We start from the raw sequence: 21,744 nt of genomic DNA on the forward strand, positions 1-21,744 counted from the left end.
AGCTCTGTGCAAGTCACACAACACATTTGGTAATCGGTCAGCTTCTGTCTAGTGTGTGAATGGCCCATGAGGCTGCTGTAAAACACACAAGGCTACTGTAAAACATCTCTATATGCTGCTGTAAAGCACACCGCTGCAACAATGACAAGGTGGCAGACCCCCTAATCATATACAGGCAACAGAATAAAAATAACTACAATCAGAAAATTAAAACAGATTACGAATTGCAATATGATTCCTATGGTTTACATAGATCAAGTTAGGCATATCTCTTAAAGTGGTATTCACATCTTGGGTATTCATAGCCTAAATGGGAAACCATTGTCATGGCTAGAGCCTATGGAAAGAGCCGAGCGCTTAGCGCATTGAAATGAAAGAGATATGGAAACAGAACAGCACAGCGCTGTACACTGTTTCTGTAACTTGGGGAGCTATGGAAACAGTATAGCGTGCTGTGCTACATTGTTTCTATAGCTCCCATTCACTTTAATGAGAGCTATGAAAACTGCACTGAACAGAGTGGCTGGGTTTTCGCCTCTTGGCCATGAAAAGCCGAGATGGGAATATCCTTTTAAGGGGTCAGTCACCACATCGGCGCCCATGTTCCTGCATAATAAGACGGCCGCACTGCAGGTGCAGACGACTCTCCGCACCGCCAGAAGAAAGAACACATGACTGGCTCCATTGCTGGTCATGTGTTCATTCTTTCGGCGGTGCGGAGAGTCGTCTGCACCTGCAGTGCGGCCGTCTTCTTCGTGCAGTAACACGGGCACCGATGCGCCCGTGTGACTGAGCCCTAATGTTGTTAACAGCACTGCAGGCAGGTTGATTGGCCCCATAACAATGTAAAGAAAATAGAATAAAAAAGTTATTTCAATATTTAAAACCTTTTGAGAAATGGCTGCAAATGTTGTAAAACAATAAAACAAGTACTACTCACCTGTTCTCTCCCCACAGCTCCTGTGGTTCACCCCATTTTTGTTTCAAAATAGCTACCAGCTGACCAGTGCAACCAATCGGGAGCTGCAGAAGTCACGTGCAATACTGCTTGCATTACTGCTCAAATGCTGAGAACCATAATGAAGAAGGAGCATCTTTAAAAAAAGTTGGCGCATCTAGTTATTACTTGTGCCCTGATTGATAAAAGGGCACGGGGGATGTAGGCGAACAGGAAATTGAAAAGGAATGCTTTCTAAAAGGGGTTGTCTCATAAAAACAACTCTGTCCATATTCCTTATTAGGATATTCCATGGGACAGAACTACTCCCTTTGTGATGAACCCGGACTTACACAGTCAGTTATTTGCAAGGCACACTGTCATGCTACAATGCCCTTGTATCAGGTGCTGCAGAAGAAATGAGTGGCCAGATGCTCCTTCCCCTGGAGATAACAATAAGCATATTACATATTTTAAAAAGCCTACATAAGAAGATTTCTGGTTCTTTTCATATACATTACCCACATTTTGCTGAGAATAAACCCATTACCACAGACTAAACATCAAAGTTTTAGAATTCTCTTTTCACCACCTCTGACCATTAAATATATTATTTAAGCTGGCCCTCCATATTAGATCAAAGTTGTCAAAGCCAACAATTAAATGTGACAGCAAGTTAAACAATTTGTCAACTTGTTGCCTCCATTCAGTGAGCAATAATCTTAAGCGCTCAACAGTCATCCCATGTAAAAGCACCCTTAACTACCTGCTTACGTTTCTGAATTGTTCGAGAAAGCCCGTAATATCACTATGATATTGTCAGGAGAAAGCCCGTAATATCAATATGATATTATCAGGCACCACCTTGATACTGACATTTGTCCTTACTTTCTCTTTCACTATTCTATGGTATCAGTCTCGTGATGCATCAACACATCACAGTCTAAAGCCTGTACCATCTCTGCTGCAGGAAAAAAGCACTCCCATTACATTATATATTAATTGAAATACACTACAGACCATAAGTGTACTGTCAAGAGGATGATCTGAGATCTCCTCTATTCTAACTGTGTGACAGGGGTTGTGTGATCATCATCAGTAACTGTGACAGAACTGTCTGTGTCCTCCTCTGCAGAGCATGAAAGGCAAGGTCCATCACAGGGATTATGTTAAGTGAAAAACTGACTAGTTTGAGAGCACATAAACCCAAGCAAGGCTGCCTGCACAAAGGCATATTTGCATTGCGGAATCTGAAGTGGCATCCACCCCGGAGTCAGCAGCAAATACAGTCCATAGCATGCTATGGAAAGAGCTTTTTCCTGTACACGAGCGGAAATCAATTGCGATTTTCCGCTTGCGGAGGAAAAATTGCAGCATGCTCTATTTTAGTGTGCTTCCATTGAAGTCAGTAGAAGCCATCCAACCCATGGCCCGTCCACAATTAACATTGCTGACAGGTCGCAGATTCCGCGTCATCTGTACTGTGCATGTTTGACGGCGAGCCGTCTGGACTATACACAACACAGATAATGAAAAGAACTTACAGGTAAGCGGGGTCACCAGACAGGAACAGGGACAGATTCTGCTGTGGGATACCGCACCGGAAATCGGACCCGGTCGTGTGCAGCAGGCCTGAATCTCAGCTGGTCAGAACTGAGATCATTTGACCAGCTGAGAGAGAGACCAGGAAGTTTAGATAGAAAGAAATAACTAACCAAGGTAACACAAGCTGATTTATATATACCGAGAGGCTAGTTACATAATAAATGGGGGGGGGGGGGGAATCAAGGCCCTTTAAAAATAGAACTTAAGGAGTTTTCAAAATAACTTGTTCTTGTTGATTTGTTTTATAACTTTATCTGTTTAAGCAATTTCGTCTCTTACCATTGACTTTCCTGATGGATCTTGGAAACCTCTGACCATTATCGTTAAGAAAAAATGAAGGAATTTCCTGCGGCAGAAATACAATAACATTTGGAATGAGTGCAGGCATTTTTAGTATTATATGCAACTAGTATAATACTGAGTCTTGATCTGCTAAGACTATTTTCTCATGCAGAAACAATAAGTATTAAAACAATGTGTTCTTCCTGTTTCATAGAGCCAATACTAACTCCTCTCAATAGATCTTTGGCAGAGACACTTACAGAATCAAGATTCAAAGTAGTAAGATTTTTCAAATAAAACATTAAAGACAAATTCAAAATGCATTCATATATAAATGCGAATTATTGAAACCTAAAGAAAATAACCCAACTTGCCCATAAGCATTTTAATAATTTAAGTCTGATCTGCATGTCAAGTCAAGGATTATCATAATTTAAAAGGAAGGATGGAATTTAGAAGTCCACTTGTGATACAGAGACTCCAATCAATAGAAAAACAGTATTAGCAGCACTAACCAACACCAATAGATGGTAGGAGTTCTCAGAGCGCAATGGTGCACGCCAAAGGGAACCGGATCCTAGGTTCCAAAGACAGTCCAATAGGCAGCACTCCAGACAACGCGATTAATTGTAGTCAACAGACTTTATTATAGCCCATGGCAAAAAGCCCAGCCACGACGTTTCGACCCAGTGGGTCTTTTTCAAGCTTGAAACTAGTGGGCTGTCAGCCATTTTGTGTGTCATCCATTTTGTGTTAACCTATTTAAGCCTTTTGTAGTTAGATTGCCGTTGTAGTCCTCAGTCAACTTTTCACCCGTTTACTTACACCTGCCTGTTGATATTCACATTTAGAAAGGCAACTCATCTCCCCTTATGGCGTTCTGCGAACGGGCGGAAATTTCGCGGCGGGATTTCCCACAGAATTTCTGCTTGTGCCCACTGCCATAGGATTGCATTAGATAATGCAATCCTATGCAGGCAGCCGCGAGTTGACCGTGTGAAAACTCGCACAGTAAACAAATAGCGGCATGTCCTATTTCTGTGAGAGCCTCGCAGAAGCCCACACAGAAACGTCATGGCTGACGCACCGGCTCTGCTCTGCACATGTGCCGGCTGGGTAGCACCCGGCACATGGCAGAGCGGAAAAGATGCCGAAAGGAGGTGAGCCGTGGGGGTCACTGCACTATTGGTGATGGGAGAATAAAAAACATTGGTTCCACTGCATCCTGATATGCTGCCGGTTTCTTCTTATATGATTGGGGTCACTGCAGGGGAACAGCTCGCATCCCACTGCAAGAATTGTCGCAGCGGGATCCGACCTGGCCGTCTGCAGGAGGCCTACCTTGTATAAGCGCGGTGATGTAAATAAGCCTGTCCATTCTTCTTGTCCTCTTGGCTCTACTGGTCTGTTTAATTTAGAATAGCATGAGGATACCAAATTGTGTGGCCATTTACTTGCTAAAGAAGTCTAAGGAAAAGCATTGACCTAGGAGCTTGTTTCTCACAGATATTGTGCCTCCAGCATTCAATTAGAGAAAAAAATTTTTAAGAAAGATATTGGTCGTGCAAAGGTGCAAGCCCGGTATGAATTATATTTTCGGAATTGGGCAGGCCAGCTGATTAAAACACATTTAAAGTCATAGCAATGCAGGCCCCAGAACACCCCCCAAATGGTGCATCTGCGTACCTGGTTATAATTTACATGTCATATTTAGTATTGCTGAATAGATACAATCATGACCAAAAATATGCCAGGCATATATTCCTGATTGGAGGCTCTCCTGCCAAGATATGGCCACAGGTACATCCACTTTTACTCCACCCTTCTCTGAATGACCTCAGAGGGAAACTTTAAAAACTAGGGCCTCAGACAATCCCAGTGGTCAGATTTTCAGAGATACACCACAGTGTAAGAACTTTCCCATTGCTTCCCATGACTCTGCACAAATCAAAACCTTGGGCCTAACATCTCAAATGTAGTACCTTCTTTATTTCTTCCTTGTTTTATTTTAAATACAGTTTTTTGTGCATACCTGTAATTTAAACCTTATCTCCACTGTATCATTTTTTTCTGCATGTCTTTGTATATATAAATATTTAGCACTGCTAGTCTTTTTCTAGAATAAACTTGCAATTCATTAGTCGAACCGTGTCCATTTTAAAATGAACCCTAACTATGAAGTTTGTGTTTAAAATTCATAGTCTGGGTTTCAACTTACCTTTAAAAGCTGGTGGTGGCAGTGAGTGTGTATGGGTATTGTAGACTTCTGGAGCTATTAGACCGGATTAGGTGGTGATTTGAACTTTTGTTCTGCATGCGTGCAGAAGCCTAGGAAAGCTGGGTACAAATCCACCTGCATTCTAATGACTCTGCACTTGCAATTCCGCTAGCGTGATCGATCGAGGCTCTGGCGTGACACGTGGTCATAGCGGCAAAAGCGCTCGGATCAGTGGATCCATGATAAATTGGTGATAAAGGCAGGACCCGTCGGGTCCCCATCTCTCCCCCTCTCCCATCCATGACACACTCTGTGTATGGGGTTCTCAACTATTTTATTGTTTTCTGCACAACAGGTTGAGACTAGTAGGCTACTCTCTATTCCATTTCTGCTTTAGATAAAGGAACTTAGTAGATTTACTGAGAGGTTTTGATGTTGATGGCCAGATCTGTAAGAAATCAGGAAAGCCCTACTCTCTGGTGTGGAAGGTTAGGTTTTCATCATTGAAATGTGTGTGGCCAGGTGTTTACATTGTTCTACATATTAACAAAACTGATAAATTACAGACTGTATAAAGTATTGTGTAAAGCAACAGCTATTTCAGGTTGAAAAGACTGTGGTGGTTACAATTTATGAACATGAGGTTTGCATCATCCATAATCAAACATTTACTTAAAATATCTTCAGCTCTGAAAGCAGAGTGCCCAACTCTGGGAGGCCCAGCAACCAACTGCTATTGTTACTATATAGTGGTATTTCTCATTACTTCACACAGTTCTAGGCTCTCCTTTGTCTCTTGAAGTTCAACATGGCTTAAAGAGAATCTGTCAGATCGAACTTGTTGTCCAAACTGCAGGCATGATGTTATAGAGCAGGAGGAGCTGAGCAGATTGTATATAGTTTTATGGGGAAAGATTCAGTAGAACTGGTATTTTATTCATTTATATCTCTGCTCATTCTGGGCTTAACGGTCCAGTGGGCGGTCCTATCAGTGATTGGCAGCTACCCCTGTATGTACAGTCATACACAGCTATCAATCACTGATAGGACCGCCCACTGGAATAAAATACAAGTTATACTGAATCAATTTGATCAGCTCCCCCTGCTCTATAACATCATGACTGGAATCTGTTCAAGCTGACAGATTCCCCTTAAAATGGCATATGTAAAAGGGTTTTCTATCCCAAAAAAACCTCATTAAATGAATGACTAATAAAGTAATTACGAAATTGCAAACATTTGTTAGGGCAAGTGTCCAAGTGCCACATGACAATCAGCGGATCTCTACCTGCAGTTCTTGTGGAAATCCATACTGCTCACAAGCACCCCCAGTTTGCCTGGACTTAGTGCAGATGATTCACTGTAAGCACTCATCGCTATCTGCCAAGCTGCACCAGGATTTAATAGCTACGTCCACGAGCTGCCCAGTAAATAGCAGTGATCCACATGTGGTCACCATGGACCTCACAGCATGTATGGACACACTTAAGAAAAAATCTTGTAACATGCAAATGGCCTGTAATAAGCATTATCACAAGTAATAAATAAATTAAGGAATCAAAAATCTGAACTTTAAAGGCAGTACAAGCCATTCTTCTCCCACATCAATGGGTTCCTGTACATGGCCATTCCAAGCTATGGAACTTCCAAACTGAGAAAGGCCAATTAGAACTAGTGATACAATGATAGTTTACCTTGACAAAAATCTGAGGAAAGAGCCCTCTCTTTCCATCACTTTCCCCTTCTAGCCATCCTTCTTCACCTGTTTTCTTAACATTTCTTACTATTTCCCCAGCTTTGAGAGTTAACTCATCTTCAAGCTGTCCCCGGAAGTCTACCAGGGCCAACATGTCTCCTGCAAGAAAAAGGACAGGAATAAAAAAATGTAAGTAGTGTATTAGGTCACATACTTCATAAATCCTTCAATACATTACAAAGCGAATTTAGAAGCTGTTTATTTTACCAGTCCTAAATAATTTACAGGCATGTCTCTGGTAATTTACAGGCATGTCCATTAGGCCTAGTGTCTACGGGCAATTTGTCATAGCGTGATCCGCTGCGATAAATCGCATGCGGAGCACACATGACATGCTTTCCAATGTATACAAGCGTAAAATTGCTTGCAATTTTCCGCTTGTGTCTGAAAAACGCGGCATACCGCGAATTGCCGTGATTCTCCGCAATGAACCTATAATTAAGATAGGTTCATCGTGGAAAATCGCACACAAAATCACGGTGACATTAGTGCTCCCCAGCGGCAGAATATCGCTCGCGATATTCCGTCCCACCCATGGACACTCGGCCTTAGGCTTGTAGTTGAGTAATCTGCATAGATCAATAGATTGAAGAGACATCACTATGAGCAGTGTTAGCTTTTGTGACTCCTATGATGCTGTGGAGACTTGGTCCCATCTCAGGATGCTCTCATTGGAGGTTTTAGCCTGCCATGTTAGCAAACAAGGGAGTGAGGAACTAGCATAAGCCTAAATAAGAACTCTGTCTTGAAGTAATAGGGTAATATAGGGAGTTTCATTTCATAGAATGGTAGAGTTGGAAGGGACCTCCAGGGTCGTCAGGTCCAACCCCCTGCTCAGTGCAGGATTTACTAAGTCATCCCAGACAGATATTTGTCGAGCCTTTGTTTGAACACTTCCATTGAAGGAGAACTCACCACCTCCCGTGGCAACCTGTTCCACTCTTTGATCCCCCTCACCGTCAGAAAGTTTTTTCTAATACCTAATTTATGTCTCCTCACTTTGTGGTATGGAGTACATTAGAACTTTACCTCTAAAGCCACTTAAAACGAAACAAGCAGCTAAACTAAATGTACTACTGTTGGAACCATGAAGACCGTTGAAAAGCATGTCACAAATAATTCTGTTTATTTGAATAATAGACTGGCAGCTTTAGGTTTGGTAATCTTTATTTGGTTAGGAAGTGCAATTTAAAAATAAATTCTGGCCTTTTTTCTGGATGCAATGTAAAAGGAAAGGATGTAGCAGATAGATATAATTATGTATAATCTTCACAGATGGAAATGGAGGGTTTTCCTTACTCAGCATAAAACAAAATACTGTAATTTCTTAATAGTTGATTTAGAGCACGGGTACACAACTCTTTCTGGTCTGAAGGCCATACTGAACCACTTCTAAGGCCCGCAAAGCTATTCTCATCTGAGATATGTATGCTATATCCTAAGTATACGTAATAATAAATTGAAGTTCCACTTCTAGGACTCCCACCTAGAATAGGGGTCACCTCACCCCCCCCCCCCCCCCACCACCACCACCACCACCACCACCACCCAATCAGCTCCAGAGATGAGGGGACAATGCATGTGGCTCTCTCCATTATAGATGATGAATATTGAAGTAATGATTTCATAAGTCCTATAAACTACTATCGAGAGAGCTGCAGGCATATACAAAGATTCTAACTCATATACTCATTTCTGGAGTGCCAAATGGGTGAAGAGACTTTATTCAACTAATTTATAGGGACCTAGACATGGCTACACAGGGCACCCTTAATAGTTGTCCGTTCCTGCTGACCTGCTATGTACCAATCCTCTTCACTCCAATATAGAAACTATATTGGGTACAGATCGTGAAAGACGATTGGAAGGTTATAGGAGTTGAGCATGGAGGACAAATTAGAAACAAAAACCTACAAGTATTTAATAGCACTACTTTTCCACTGATACTGGAAATTATGTTGCAGTGACTCTAAAGTAGGACCAAGGATATTTAGAAGCACTGCCTTATTTTTAAACATGTTAATCTTATATCCTGAGAGCCAACCACACTCCTGTAACGTAGCGAGGATATTAAGAAGGGTACGATGTAGGTTTATTGAACTAAGCAGAATTCTTTATCTCTGACCACTACCTCCCTAGGGAGTTGGATACTTATGCCATATGTTATACTAGATGCAAATATTTTTTTTCCCAAGTCCGAAATGCAAACATTTGTTTCATATCTGTTGACAGATTTCATTAATCATGATTCATACTGAAGCAACCCATAGATCGTTACAACATGGTCAGGTATGTTATCATCATTGTCATTATGTTTACATCATTGTTCTTATTCTATATTTATCCTGATTAAATCAAAACATTGTGAGTCTTTAATATATATGTTATATATGTTTTTGCTGGAAATGAGTCATGAATGCTTCTTTGTCTCATGTCAAAATATCACTTCACACCACATACATTGTTTTGTGTCTTATCATTGTAGTACTTGGCACGGTCCACACGTGTGATAATATAACTCCGCCTTTTCCACCCACTGCTAGTTAACAGCTTTCATCCTATGCACCTTACAGAATCGGTCAGAGGAGCCCATATCTCATGAATATATCAGACTGGCCTCACAGTGTTAGCATCACACTGCAATAATTAAAGACAACCTGTCAAAACGTTTTACAAGACTTAAGGCCCATTTACACGGAGCGATGATCGCTCAAAAATCACTAAAAAGCAATCATTTTAGCGATAATCGGTGCACTGCTAGCTGATCGTTTAATTCAGGCAACCTAAAAATCGTCACTCAGCCTTATTAGCAGTTCTCCACGGGTAGTGCTGATAGCATTGTTTCCCATCGGAGAGCAAAGGAGCTGAATGGAGATAAGAGCCCTCAGGCTATTACCTGCTTTCAGCTAAGGCTTCATTTGCACATTTAATAGCTATTAAGTAGCTGAGTAGCTACATAATAGTTTATGTAAAATGATTGCTCAAAGCTGTTTTTTAAACTGTCGCTTGAGCGATCTTTGAGCAATCGTTGCTCCGTGTAAATGGGCCTTAAGGCTGGTTTCACACAGCAGAGAAAAATTGCACGAGATTTGTGCGTTGCGAGATGCACAAATCTTGCACAAATATGAACTCCATTCACATAAATGGGTTCATACATATGATAGATGTTTTTCTCCATGGCACTGCGATGCAATGCAATGCTATGCGGAAAACACATCGCAGCATGTTCTATCTTCCAGCGATATTGCCCATTGTTTCCAATGGGGTTGGCGGCAGCAGCGCTGGCCGAATTGAAAGCAATAGAAGAACAACGCGACCCTCTGCCTGCGGCTCTCACAGGTGCGGCCGGTGAAATCGCTTTAGCCACAGCCAGGGGGAATCTCTTCAACTGTGGCCGAGGAATCACTTCAGCCGCTGCTGGGGGAATTCCTTCAGCCGTGCCTGAAAAATTCCTTCATTGCCGGCTGTGGAATCCATTCATCCCCGCAGGGATGAAGGGATTCCCCAAAGTGATACAAGGCTGTTTTCACATGAAAACACCTTGCATCCATGGGGTTTTCATATGGTGGAAAGTGTGATATCGGGACGTAAATATCTTGCCCGTGTGCAACTAGCCTAAGGCCTGTGTCACACGAGTGCAAACATATTTTCATAGTGTTTTTTTGTGAACCGGAGGTTGCGTTTTTGTGTGTTTTCACTGTTCTTTTTGAGTGTGCAAAAAAGATGCAGCCACAGTCATGTACACTGAAATGGCTAATTAGCCTAATTAGTTTCATATGTTCTATTTCCCTGTGCAAATGCACAAGATTTTGCAGTGCTACATGAGAAGAGAAGGGAGGTTCAGCGACTGTAAACAGGCAGTCGTTCATTTATGAATAACTGCCTGTTTATTGTGAATGAAGGCAGGCTTCAGTATATGCAAGACCCAGGGGCGTCCCTACCGTAAAGTGAGGCGAGCCTTCTGTCTCATGCGGTAGCCTGCATTGTTTCTGAGGGGCGGCACTGAAGGCTATGAGCTGCTAGCTGTCCCACCACTTGGCCAGGCTCACATGGGTGTATGGTCACAGTATATTATGTGTTTTGGATCCGTAATGTGCTGTACCAATCTCCCATAGGCTCACATGTTGCCTCTCACACAAATTTTGCAATATACGCTCCCCTAATCCACTGCACAGAGATCCAGTGATCTGTGAAATGTGTATTTGTGTGCAATGCATATGTAGAGTCCGGGGCTGGATGTCACACTTTAGGGTGACTACCCACTACAGTTTTTTTTCACTGCGGAATTCGCAGCCTTTTTTCTGCAGGGGTCTATGGGACTTGTAATGTTAAAATCGCGATCGTGCAAAATCGCAATTTTGCGGTAAATTGCCATTTTGCGCAATCGCGATTTTAACATTACAAGTCCCATAGACCCATGCAGAAAAAAAATGCTGCGAATTTCGCTGTGAAAAAAAACTGGCAAGCACACAACTGGCCATTGAGCAAAGGCACGCACTAAGGGCTCATTCACAATGGCGTAAATATGCATCATATTACACAGGTTGGTTAAGAACATAATACGGAGCGAATAGAACCTAATGATTTTAATGGGTTTATGCACATGAGCATATATTATCACGTGAAAAAAAACAACATAGCATGCCCTATTTTGATCTGTATTATTAAATAGGCCATTTAAGACAATTGACCCACATAAATACGTAGTGAATATGTGTTTTTCCACATGGGCATTATGTATGTGCATGCACAACAGCGTTCTTTTACAGTACTTTTGAATACGTGCGTGAAAAAAACATGCACCGCTGCTCTCAGCCATTAAAAAGGGTCAATTAGTTTAATAAGTTCAAGATGTGTACATTCTCTGTGTAAATGCGCAGGAAGATAATGCATGCTGCATTTTTTTTTGTGTGACAGAATTGCACACGCCAAATACGCACATGTGAAAGAACCCATTGAAATCAATGGGTTCTATTTTCTCTGTATTGTGCGCACAAATTCTTTTGCACAAAATACGTGAATCAGCAGTCAAGGTGTAAACACACATTGCGGATGGCTGCTTGGAGCCACACCATGCCCATTTGCTGCAACCAAGGGTCCCAAAAATTACTGCCAAATTTGTACAGCAATTTACACTGTGGGCAAAATTTACATAATATTGTACAGCCAGCCGCACTGTGTAATTCTATCCATAACCTGTTTATCTATTTAACATAACTGCAACACAAAAATTACCCTCTGTATATAAAAACAGCCCCGGAACCAAGCTCATATCATAATTACAGCACCAGAAACAAGTTTATAACATACAGAACCAAGTAAATATCATAAATACAGCACCAGAGCCATGTTCACAATATACAATACCAGAACCAAGCACAACGCATAAATTTTGCCCCAGAACCATGCTCATAATATATTTATATATATATATATATATATATATATATATATACACACATGCAACAGCAGATCCAACTACTATATTCCTACTCTATCTGGATAAGTTCAGATAATCATATTACAGTCACATGTTTGAGCTTGCACTGACCAAACTGTGGGTCCAAGCTCACCACATCACAGACGCATATCTTAATCACATTGTTTCTACCAAGCCCAATATTTTCCCCACGAAGTGATCATATAGTGGTAAATACCAGTCCTACACAGGTGCTCTGCAAACTATAGAAGTGATTACAGTATAGATATATTTACTGACTCACAAATGACGTCCTCTTTGGAGTTGTTGACTTTTTCATCTTTTCCATCTGACCGAGACCACCATTAAGATTTATTTTTGCCATGACTTGTCTCTGCAAAGTTTGTAATCAGACATCTTTGGCTCCCCACTTTTACTTTTGCAACACCCCGTTACCCCTTTCCTCACCTGTACAAACGCTACAGCCAGTTGCTACTGCAATTCTGCACCTGTAGCTTTCCCATCTGCCCCTATTACTGTATCTGCTGTTTGCCATGGTTTACCCAAATACTCTGCTTCAGAAATAATTTTGTCAGAGTTATAATCATCCTCCAAAATAATGCCAGACAGCTAGTGCTCCTAAAAATAATAGTGCTAAACAGTGCAAATATTATGCCCGAGATGGTAATAATGCACCACACAGTAAAAGTGCCATCTTTTGTAGCTGAAACTATACTAGTCATCCTCCTAGTGCCCCACACTGAAAAAATACCCCTTTCTTGCCCGCACATAACCAGCTGATCAGTGCCAATGCACAGGTGCCTGCGCAGTTCAGCAAACACCTCTTGCTGGACCTTGTAGTACTAATGTGATGGACATGATGATTAGTTAGCGTAAAATGTCTATTGATTTGTACTAGACTAGATGTATTACGCAGCTGTAGTGACTTTAACTCTTAGAGGCTAATGGCTGCATAATTTCATTATAGTAATTGCTGGACAATGGCATGGTGAAAGATGTGTGTGTGGTATAATGTTGACTTGGCACAAAGTTCCACAAGCAGCCTCTTAAAGAATTAAGTCACATTCCAATACTGAAGAAGAGTATCCAGCCCCTCCCCCACAAAGAGCTGTTTTAATTGAGCACATGTTGATAGAACAAAAGACTGGCTTACACGCTGGACTTTGGAGAGGGGTGGGGGATTCTATATGATCCGACAAATGAGAATCCTATATGTTACTGATGTAATCTGTTGCACGCCCAAAAAGGGCAGGTATCATGTGTTTCAATAAAGTTAGGGCTCTGAAGATCATAAGGCAGAGCTGGTCAGGATTCAAGGCTGATGACTTGTGTCTGAACTGCTTTCTTTCATTATGTGTGCACACTATACAATTTGGAAGCTACAGAATACCCCGAAACCTGCTGGAGGAAAATATTATCCAGATCACTAAGCCAGCTCATGCAGTTCCACTCCATTATAGCACTATTCCATTAGTTATAAACAAAATGCACCTTCAAAAAACAGTACAAGAAGTATGTATGTTAAAGAATGCAGTTCTAAGAAAAAACTGTAATACGCCGTAGCAAAAATGCTGATATTATATAAATGTATTGCAATGATTTAAAAAGCAACAGTGTAATATTCATGTGGCCATATACATGCAGGAAAAAAACAATTATCAGCCAAACAGACTAATCATGTTCATACACAGAAAAAAGGAAGACCCGAAGGTACAAAGGTCTACAGATTCAAAATAAAAAAAACTAAGGCCCCTAAGATCTCCCCCCTAACTGGACACCTAAGTTTCTCAATACCATAGACTCTGAGCACAGAGTTTGGCAATAAATAAAATGTTTTGAGGCATTAGGCAAATTGTGATTTGATGATGAACTTATGTTCTGGAGATGTTCCAAAAAACAAACCCTTAATTTCCTTGACATGCATCCAACATAGAGCTAATTACTGATGACACATTCTGGAACATTAATAACAAGCTTTGAAAGCAGTTAATATATTGATTAATTGAAACATTTTTGATTTAGCAGATTAATAAAAATGTTTTGGCAAGTTATACAAGGAAAACCACCACATTTGCAAAACCCTTTTTATGATAACCGTTCGCAATATGGTACTCAATTTGTAAACAATTATACACACTTATAAACAATTATCTGGTCAGATTGTGGACTATAACTCAATACTAACAGGGGTTTAGACTGTTTTGAACTTGATCTGACCTGCGAGAATCAGATGATCTGTCAAGAAGCCCAGGACAAGCTCTATTATTAACCTCTCTTCCTCGATCGTCTACATATGTCATCATGTTCCTCAAAATAATCCTAAATCTAAAAATAATTTTTTTTTAGCCATCAGCATCTCTCCCACAGGTATGAATGACATGGATGATTACTGTCTACACGAAGTATAGTATTCTTAGCCAAAGGCTTACAATACATTATGGTGCAAATTATTTGGTTAGGGACCCCAATAAATTGCAAATCCAAAAATACTATCTCCTCCCAATGAAAATGATGAGTAAAACAAAGATTTAACTTATTATATTAATGTAATCCAAAAATTTTGATATGGCACATGCAGGACCCCTCCAGATAAGGAGTGTATCATCAATGTATCTGCCATGCCAAAAATCTTTTGGGTGTGCAGAATATTGTCATTACGTATGTGTTTTATTAAAGGGGAATTCAGAGGGACTTAGCGAACCTGGTTTATTGATGACTGATAGGGACCCGCTGTTCAGATTTCAGCTGATCGGCTGATTCCTGGTGCCGTTGACGCTATGGTCAGAACTTTCTGCTTCCTCCATTGACCATGGTGACTGCAGCACTGGGAATAAGCTGATTGGTGGAGTTCTGAGCAGCCAGCCCCCACCAATCATCTATTGATGAGTGAGGGTAGGTTCACATAGCATTTGTAAACCTGCTAATGGTTTCCAGCTCCAAGGTTCCATCTAAAAATGGGATTTAGACAGAACCATAGTCTGTCATTTATTTTTGTTTTTCTTCAGCATTTCTGTCAACTGAAATGCCTAAAAAAACTCATGGCTTATCCTATTCTAGTTGATTTCATAGATGAGAAATAGGGCATACAAATGAGCTGCATGGATGTATTTGGACATCATAGACATCACAAGGACAGGTATCCGGGTGCTTTCTGAGGCAAGTTGCCTTTGAGCCTGTGGAAACCCACACTAAGACGGGAGCATGCATGAAGAGGCCAAAGGAAGGAAGGCGACAGGTGGGGGGGCTGAGCCTAATGCTAAACAGACTATCTGTTGCCTTTGGATTCCAGGTTGTATTAATTGGCATCTTTCTCACAAACAATCACTAAGGAGCGCAGCTTCCTGCTCTTTTGTTTTAATAGAAAAATTGTTGATAGTATAGATTAGATCATAGAAATATCATCATATTCAAAAATGGACTGAGACTACTTAGGACTCCCAGGTCAGTATGGGTGACCATTCTTGCACAGCTGACCAGACCAGTGTTAACCACCTAATATAAAAATTCACGACAATAGAACACCGGTTTTCTTAATACTATAGGTTATACTGTAATTATAGGAAACAATGCCATTAGCCACTGAAGAAATTCTCGATTACTCAGATGTTGGCTGAAATTAAAAATCCCCCATGGTTTCACTCTCCCTTCAGTTGTCTACTCCACAATTTTCAGGTCTTTATAGTCTCATAATGGACTGCTCATGTAACACCCTAGAAGGGTGACCCTGGGCACCTGGCTAAAGTGAAGAGCTGGGAGGGTGAAGTGCTGACGTGTCACGGTGGCACTTATCATGCTCTGGTCCCAGAGGGATAACATGCTGCCAAGGCCAGTGTGGATTGCCAGACAAGCTTCGACACTCCTTTGGCTGGGAGTGCCAATAAAGGGGATGAGGGGGGTTGTAGTAGAAATCCCTTGTGCCACCACTGTTCCCACACACCGTAAATTCTATGCGGCGGAGTAATAATCACATCGACTTGTGTATAGTACCTCGGGTCCTTAGGAACGGTTAAGGCCCAGTATAACTTTTACTTGAGAATAAATTTTGAACAACAGGTATTACAGGTACAATACACCTTACGTACTGACAGGCTATGTCTCAGAGGTATGGAGGATACACAGGATCAATACAGCCCTATAGTCCAAGTTATCTATATGTCACCCGTCCTGGATTGGGAGCACTCCAGAGGAAGAAGGGGGGGTATGGGTCACTCCACATACACTTTGGCAAAACACAATTATTCAGGAGGCTTAGCCAATTTACACCCCGCACAGCATACACGTGGGTGTCGCAATCAAGTACCTCTGTGCGATGCGCCTAATGTTGGATGACCGCACAGGAAAACGCCCGTGATGCGATCGGGTACATGGTCTCAGGAGGTTTTGGGAGTTGCTCTCTCTCTATATTGATGGGACTCACTCACTCATCTCATGCGACTCACATGCAGTACCGGCGTCTTTCCTTCTCCTACATATTGAACACAAGGAAACCAGAGGTGTCTCCCTGTGCCCTTGCAGATTCTCCAACGGATCGGGGAAGAGGGAAGATCCTCAACTCCTGCAAAGGGAGCCTCTCCATTTTCGACACAAGGAAGCTAAAGGTGCTTCCCTGCATCGCTATGGGTCCTCGAACAGCATGTTGAAATGGATGATCATAAGCAACCTTTCCCATTCTCTGACACTCTTATCTTATTTATACCTTCACTTATACCACATGACACAAAAGAATAGATACATTCAGCAAACAGAGCTTTCAGGCAATGATTTTATGAATGTTAACCCTTCAGACACTGCAGCTGTGCAACACACATACAGAAAATTACAAGATAGCTTTGCACAGTGCATCCGCATAAGACAAAACATATATGACATTTATGGAGGGGAGCAGGATGACGTTTTGGGCCACTACACTCATATCAGATTATTGGTGAAAGCTTTTTAAATTCACAAGACGAATATGATAAAAATGACCTGTTGGATAGCATGGTGGCTCAGAGGTTAGCACTGTTGGGTCCTGTGTTCAAATCCAACCAAGGACAGCATCTGCATAGAGTTTGTATGTTCTCCCTGTGTTTGCATAAGTTACCTCCCACATTCCAAAAACATGCTAAAAGATATATTTAAAATTTTTAAGCTCCAATGGGAACAGAAACCATAAAATCAACTGATATAAAGTGCTGCGAAATATGCTGCAGATTATACACAATATAAATAAATGTTAAAATGGGTATTTACAGCCTATTAGTTAACTGCTATATTTACCTGTAAAAAAATATTAATAATATGCAAGCCATTTAGAACAGAGCTGACAAATTGTTATTTAGGCTTCATTTATATATTGATATATTGTTGTCACATGGACAGAAAATATGGCTGTGTGAGTGCAGCCTAAACAGACCCAGTGGCATGAATACAAGTGTGGTGCTGAGGGTGTGGGGACCTGGAATGAGTGAGTATAGAATCCTGTGTTGTTTTTTAACAGGGCAGCCTATTTAAAAATACTTGGAAATCCCTTTTAATTCCTGTACACTTATATATGATCATAGGGGCACAATAAATATTACATTTACTATATTAGATCACAGAAAATATAACACGTTTTCAATTGGAATAATTCTATTGCTGTTACATAACTTGTTTTTTGTGGTCTTTATAAGCCCTTGGCTTTGCAGAAATAAATGTGAAAAACCAAAGCTGATCTTTTCTGCCTCAGGCTGCCTGCACACAAACGAGTCGGCTTACGCATTCGGGAGCCCGCAGCCAGCAACCCCATGTACCTTCTTTTCCTGTACCGTGGATGACTGCAGATGGCCACCATCGGTCATGCGCAGAACAGGTTTTTAAAAAAATATTAGGTTTTCCGGTGATGGAGTCCACACAAAAATAGAACATGTTGAGATTTTAAATCAGCTTGGGAAATCACTATCTGCTCGTCTGAGCAGATATGCAAATGTTCTATTTTTTTAACGCATGCGGTATACCGCAGATCGTCCACGTGGTTGATGATAGCAGATTACGGAATTCAAGTCCAGTTGTGTGCAGTCAGCCTTAAGAAGATCACTGTTATTAGGTTGTACCCTGTGTGGGTAGTTTTAAAGTGCTTTCTTTTTTGTAGAAGTGTGCTTGGTGAGGGTCCAGATCCTGGGTCTTGTTCACCATTCTTTGTGGAAATATGGCTATTAGTGTGTGGCCAGGCCTGAAACCCGTAAGCCCAACCACCTCACTTGAAATATTGCAGAAGTACTGGTGAAATGTATTGATACAATAACTTCTAGAGCCACATTCGAGGCAAAACACCATTGTGTGTGTCCTGTCCAGAAATGGGGCGTGGATTTCACATTAAAGTATTCACTTAAAGGGAACCTGCCATGTCCCTACAGCATCATAAACTAAGTTATGTGGCTGTTAGAGAAGGTGATAGGGAGCCAGGTTATGTTTTTTTGTTAGGAGAGGTGACAGGTAGCCAGGTGATGTATTTTTTACTCACCCACTCCTGAAATCCAGCGGTGTTGTCCTCTGAAGTCGTGGCAGAATGAAAATTTGGCTCTTTTCAGAGTTCCGTGTCCACGCTCTCCCGCAGACTTGGATAGGAGAGCGTGGGCTCTCATACTGCATGCCAACTTTAGTGGGGGACACCATTGGAACGCCAGAGGGCTGAATATAAAAAATACATCTGCCGGCTCCCTGTCGCCTCCCCTAACAGCACTATAATTTAGTTTATGGTGCTGTGGGGATGTGAGAGGTTCAATTTAAAGTTCAAACTCCAGAAATACTAATGATAGGATAGATTACATTTTTTTAAACATATAATTATACCAAAAGTCATAATGTGCAAATCCAGCTTTACATGCCCTCAATGTGAACACTGTACTTGTTCTTCCTCACATAGGGAACAGCCCATCAAATGATTAAGATAAATGTGTGCTTAGGGCTGTATTTACACATAGCTTGATTAAACACAAGCCAAGCACTGCACAGTCCCCTTCATTGATATTAATAATTTATTTAAGTAATTTTTATATCTTTTCCAATCAGTTAAACAATTGAGAAGGTGATCTTTAGTTATGGAGTATAAACATATAGGAGCTCTGTTTCTATTTTCAAGGTTCCACATCGAGCTTCTAAACACAGCAGTTCCTTAAGGTGACTTGTTCTTTGGACAGCTATAGCCTCCTCTCAATACACTTTGCTTGGCTGTTAGTGAAAAGATTTGTGCTGGGTTTAAAAATTGAATTTTTGATCTGACAAATCAATTACTCCATAACTATTACAATTACCTGGGCAGTCTGAAGTCTGCTTTGAGATATTTTATTAGGTTTGTACCGCCATTCTAACAAAAGTTACGTACCTATCACATCATACGGATTAGATCATAGCAGTTATTGCTTAGATGAATCTTAGTAACTATCTTTACATGTGAATTCAGAATATACACACCACCAGGAAGTAGTATAATTGTTGTCGTCTGACCCCTTGATACTGTCAAAGCTGATACTGGCATGGATATCACACAACTGAAAGAAGCAGTGCAAAGCCGAAAAACATGGAGGGAGCCTTTAGGGTCGTCGAGGGTCGTGAACGACTAAACGGCTAACAACAGCAACCCTTAATACATACATTTTTTTATGATGATGCTAACATAACCAGAAAACCACAAAACATTCTTGTGTGACTAGAAGTAATGAGCATGTCAGCCTCCGCTAAAACAGGTATAAAGGTTATCTAGTATTGACACAGTGAAATGGATATAATAAAGAGGACCCTGCCCTAAGCAATTCCTCATCAGACAAGCAGTGAACATACAGTATATTGTGCACTCCTGCTCACATACAGAAAGTACATATTAAATTAATACAAATGCTGGTATTTCCAGAGAAATGTAAAATAGGCATTGTAGTATATTCAGGTATATGCATTCAGAATGTATGCAAGTTAATTCATTCAGATCTGGAATGAAGATCTTAAACTAGCATGTGGACTGTGAATATTCTAAACTAATCAACGGTCCAGGACTGTGACAGCATTGTGATACCTGCTTTAGACTGTTTGCCAAACTTCATTGTCATTTACCTATTGCCTACACAATATCCTAATTCTATACATCTGTAAGTCATGCTTGCTTTGTAATGTAGAAGCTCAGTAAAACTTACCCAGAGCGCTCATGTTGTGTATCTTTCTCAAAGATGGGTAATGTACAGACAATTACATCCAGATATATGCGATAAGGCCTTGTGGTGGCCCCGGCTTCCTGCTTTTCACAATCAAGAAAAACTTTCTAAAGAAACAGTTCCTTAATCCTGAAGCTCACGAGGAGAAAAAAAAAAGCTTGCCATAACTTGAGCGCAAGGATTGGTTGGTAGAAAACAGGAAAGGCGAGTTAAAGGAATGAATGTGAGGACAGATACCGAGTCTGAAGCATGATTAGTACAGGGGAAGAGGAACGAACAAGTTTTACAAGTGTTAACTTCAGACTGAAACATAGGTTATTGTAGAGGTATAGTATGTGTTTGTAATATCTTAGGAATGTATTAAAGGTGAACAGGCGCAGAGAAACGATAAGCAATAATAGTAAGGTAGTACTTAGCATAACTTTACATCGCAGTCACGAGATATCAGATAATAGGCCACGAGAGATACAAGTAATTATAAGGAACTCACGTTTTCTAAAATTTTCAAGCAACATCAAGATGACATTGCAGAGTCACTAATAATGACTGCCAATGTGGTTTTGTTACTTCAGGCAACAGTTGCAAAAATAGTTCCAAACCTCCTGGATTTTTGGTCATAGATATAAAATCACAAGCAACTTTTCCAGCATATTGCAAATGTATATCTGTGTACAACTGTGGCCTATTTGCAATATGTCAGTGTGTTTAACGGATATTGCAAATCTTAAATCGCAGGCAATTTGCAGCCAAATTGCACCCTAAAATAATCAAAAGACGACAATGTGAGCAAGTCACAGACAAATCGCACACATTTTGTGGTCATGCGTGTATCTACATGTATTTTTTAATTGCATTTAAGTGCTTATGCTAGAGGAGATGGCTCCCTATGTCACTCTATCGGCCCTTAAAGATGCAATGGCAAGCAAGGGCCTAAGAATGTCCTCTAGGTCTGCCATGAATGGAAGCATATCAGGTCCTGCCAGATATATCCAAAAAGTCTTTAGACCCTTTCACATATTTACATTTTGTTATGTTGTGGCCTTGCGCAAATTTTAAAAAATTAAAGTTTTTTTCCCCATCATTCTGCACTCAATACTCCATAATAACAAAATGAAAACAGAATGTTAGAAATCTTTGTCAATTTTTTGAAATTAACATTTCACCCTGTACTCAGTAGTCAGTTGAAGCACCTTTGGCAACGATTACAGCCTCCAGCCTCTGCAGAAAAGGTTTCACAAAACTAAAAAAACGTAAAACATTACTGTCTTTTTCCTACAACAGCCTTTATTTTTTGAAAACAATGAAAAAAAAACTATACACAATATTATCACAACACAGTGT

The 21,744-nt window shown here is 40.8% G+C and overlaps 1 protein-coding gene across 1 annotated transcript in view; it reads right to left on the reverse strand.

Moving 5' to 3' along the window:
• Positions 1-20,625, reverse strand: part of SH3D21 (SH3 domain containing 21) — a 94,892-nt gene extending 74,267 nt beyond the window's left edge. Inside the window, exons 1-3 of the mRNA XM_066574963.1 lie at positions 20,386-20,625; positions 6,737-6,897; positions 2,822-2,888 (exon numbers count right to left, since the gene is read on the reverse strand). Coding sequence (XP_066431060.1) covers positions 2,822-2,888; positions 6,737-6,897; positions 20,386-20,398 — 241 coding nt within the window. The 5' untranslated portion in view covers positions 20,399-20,625. The remainder of the gene's footprint in view (positions 1-2,821; positions 2,889-6,736; positions 6,898-20,385) is intronic.
• Positions 20,626-21,744: the final 1,119 nt, after the last annotated feature.

The sequence above is a fragment of the Eleutherodactylus coqui genome, chromosome 1 (genome assembly GCF_035609145.1).
Source record: "Eleutherodactylus coqui strain aEleCoq1 chromosome 1, aEleCoq1.hap1, whole genome shotgun sequence".
In the NCBI taxonomy this organism is placed as follows: domain Eukaryota; kingdom Metazoa; phylum Chordata; class Amphibia; order Anura; family Eleutherodactylidae; genus Eleutherodactylus; species Eleutherodactylus coqui.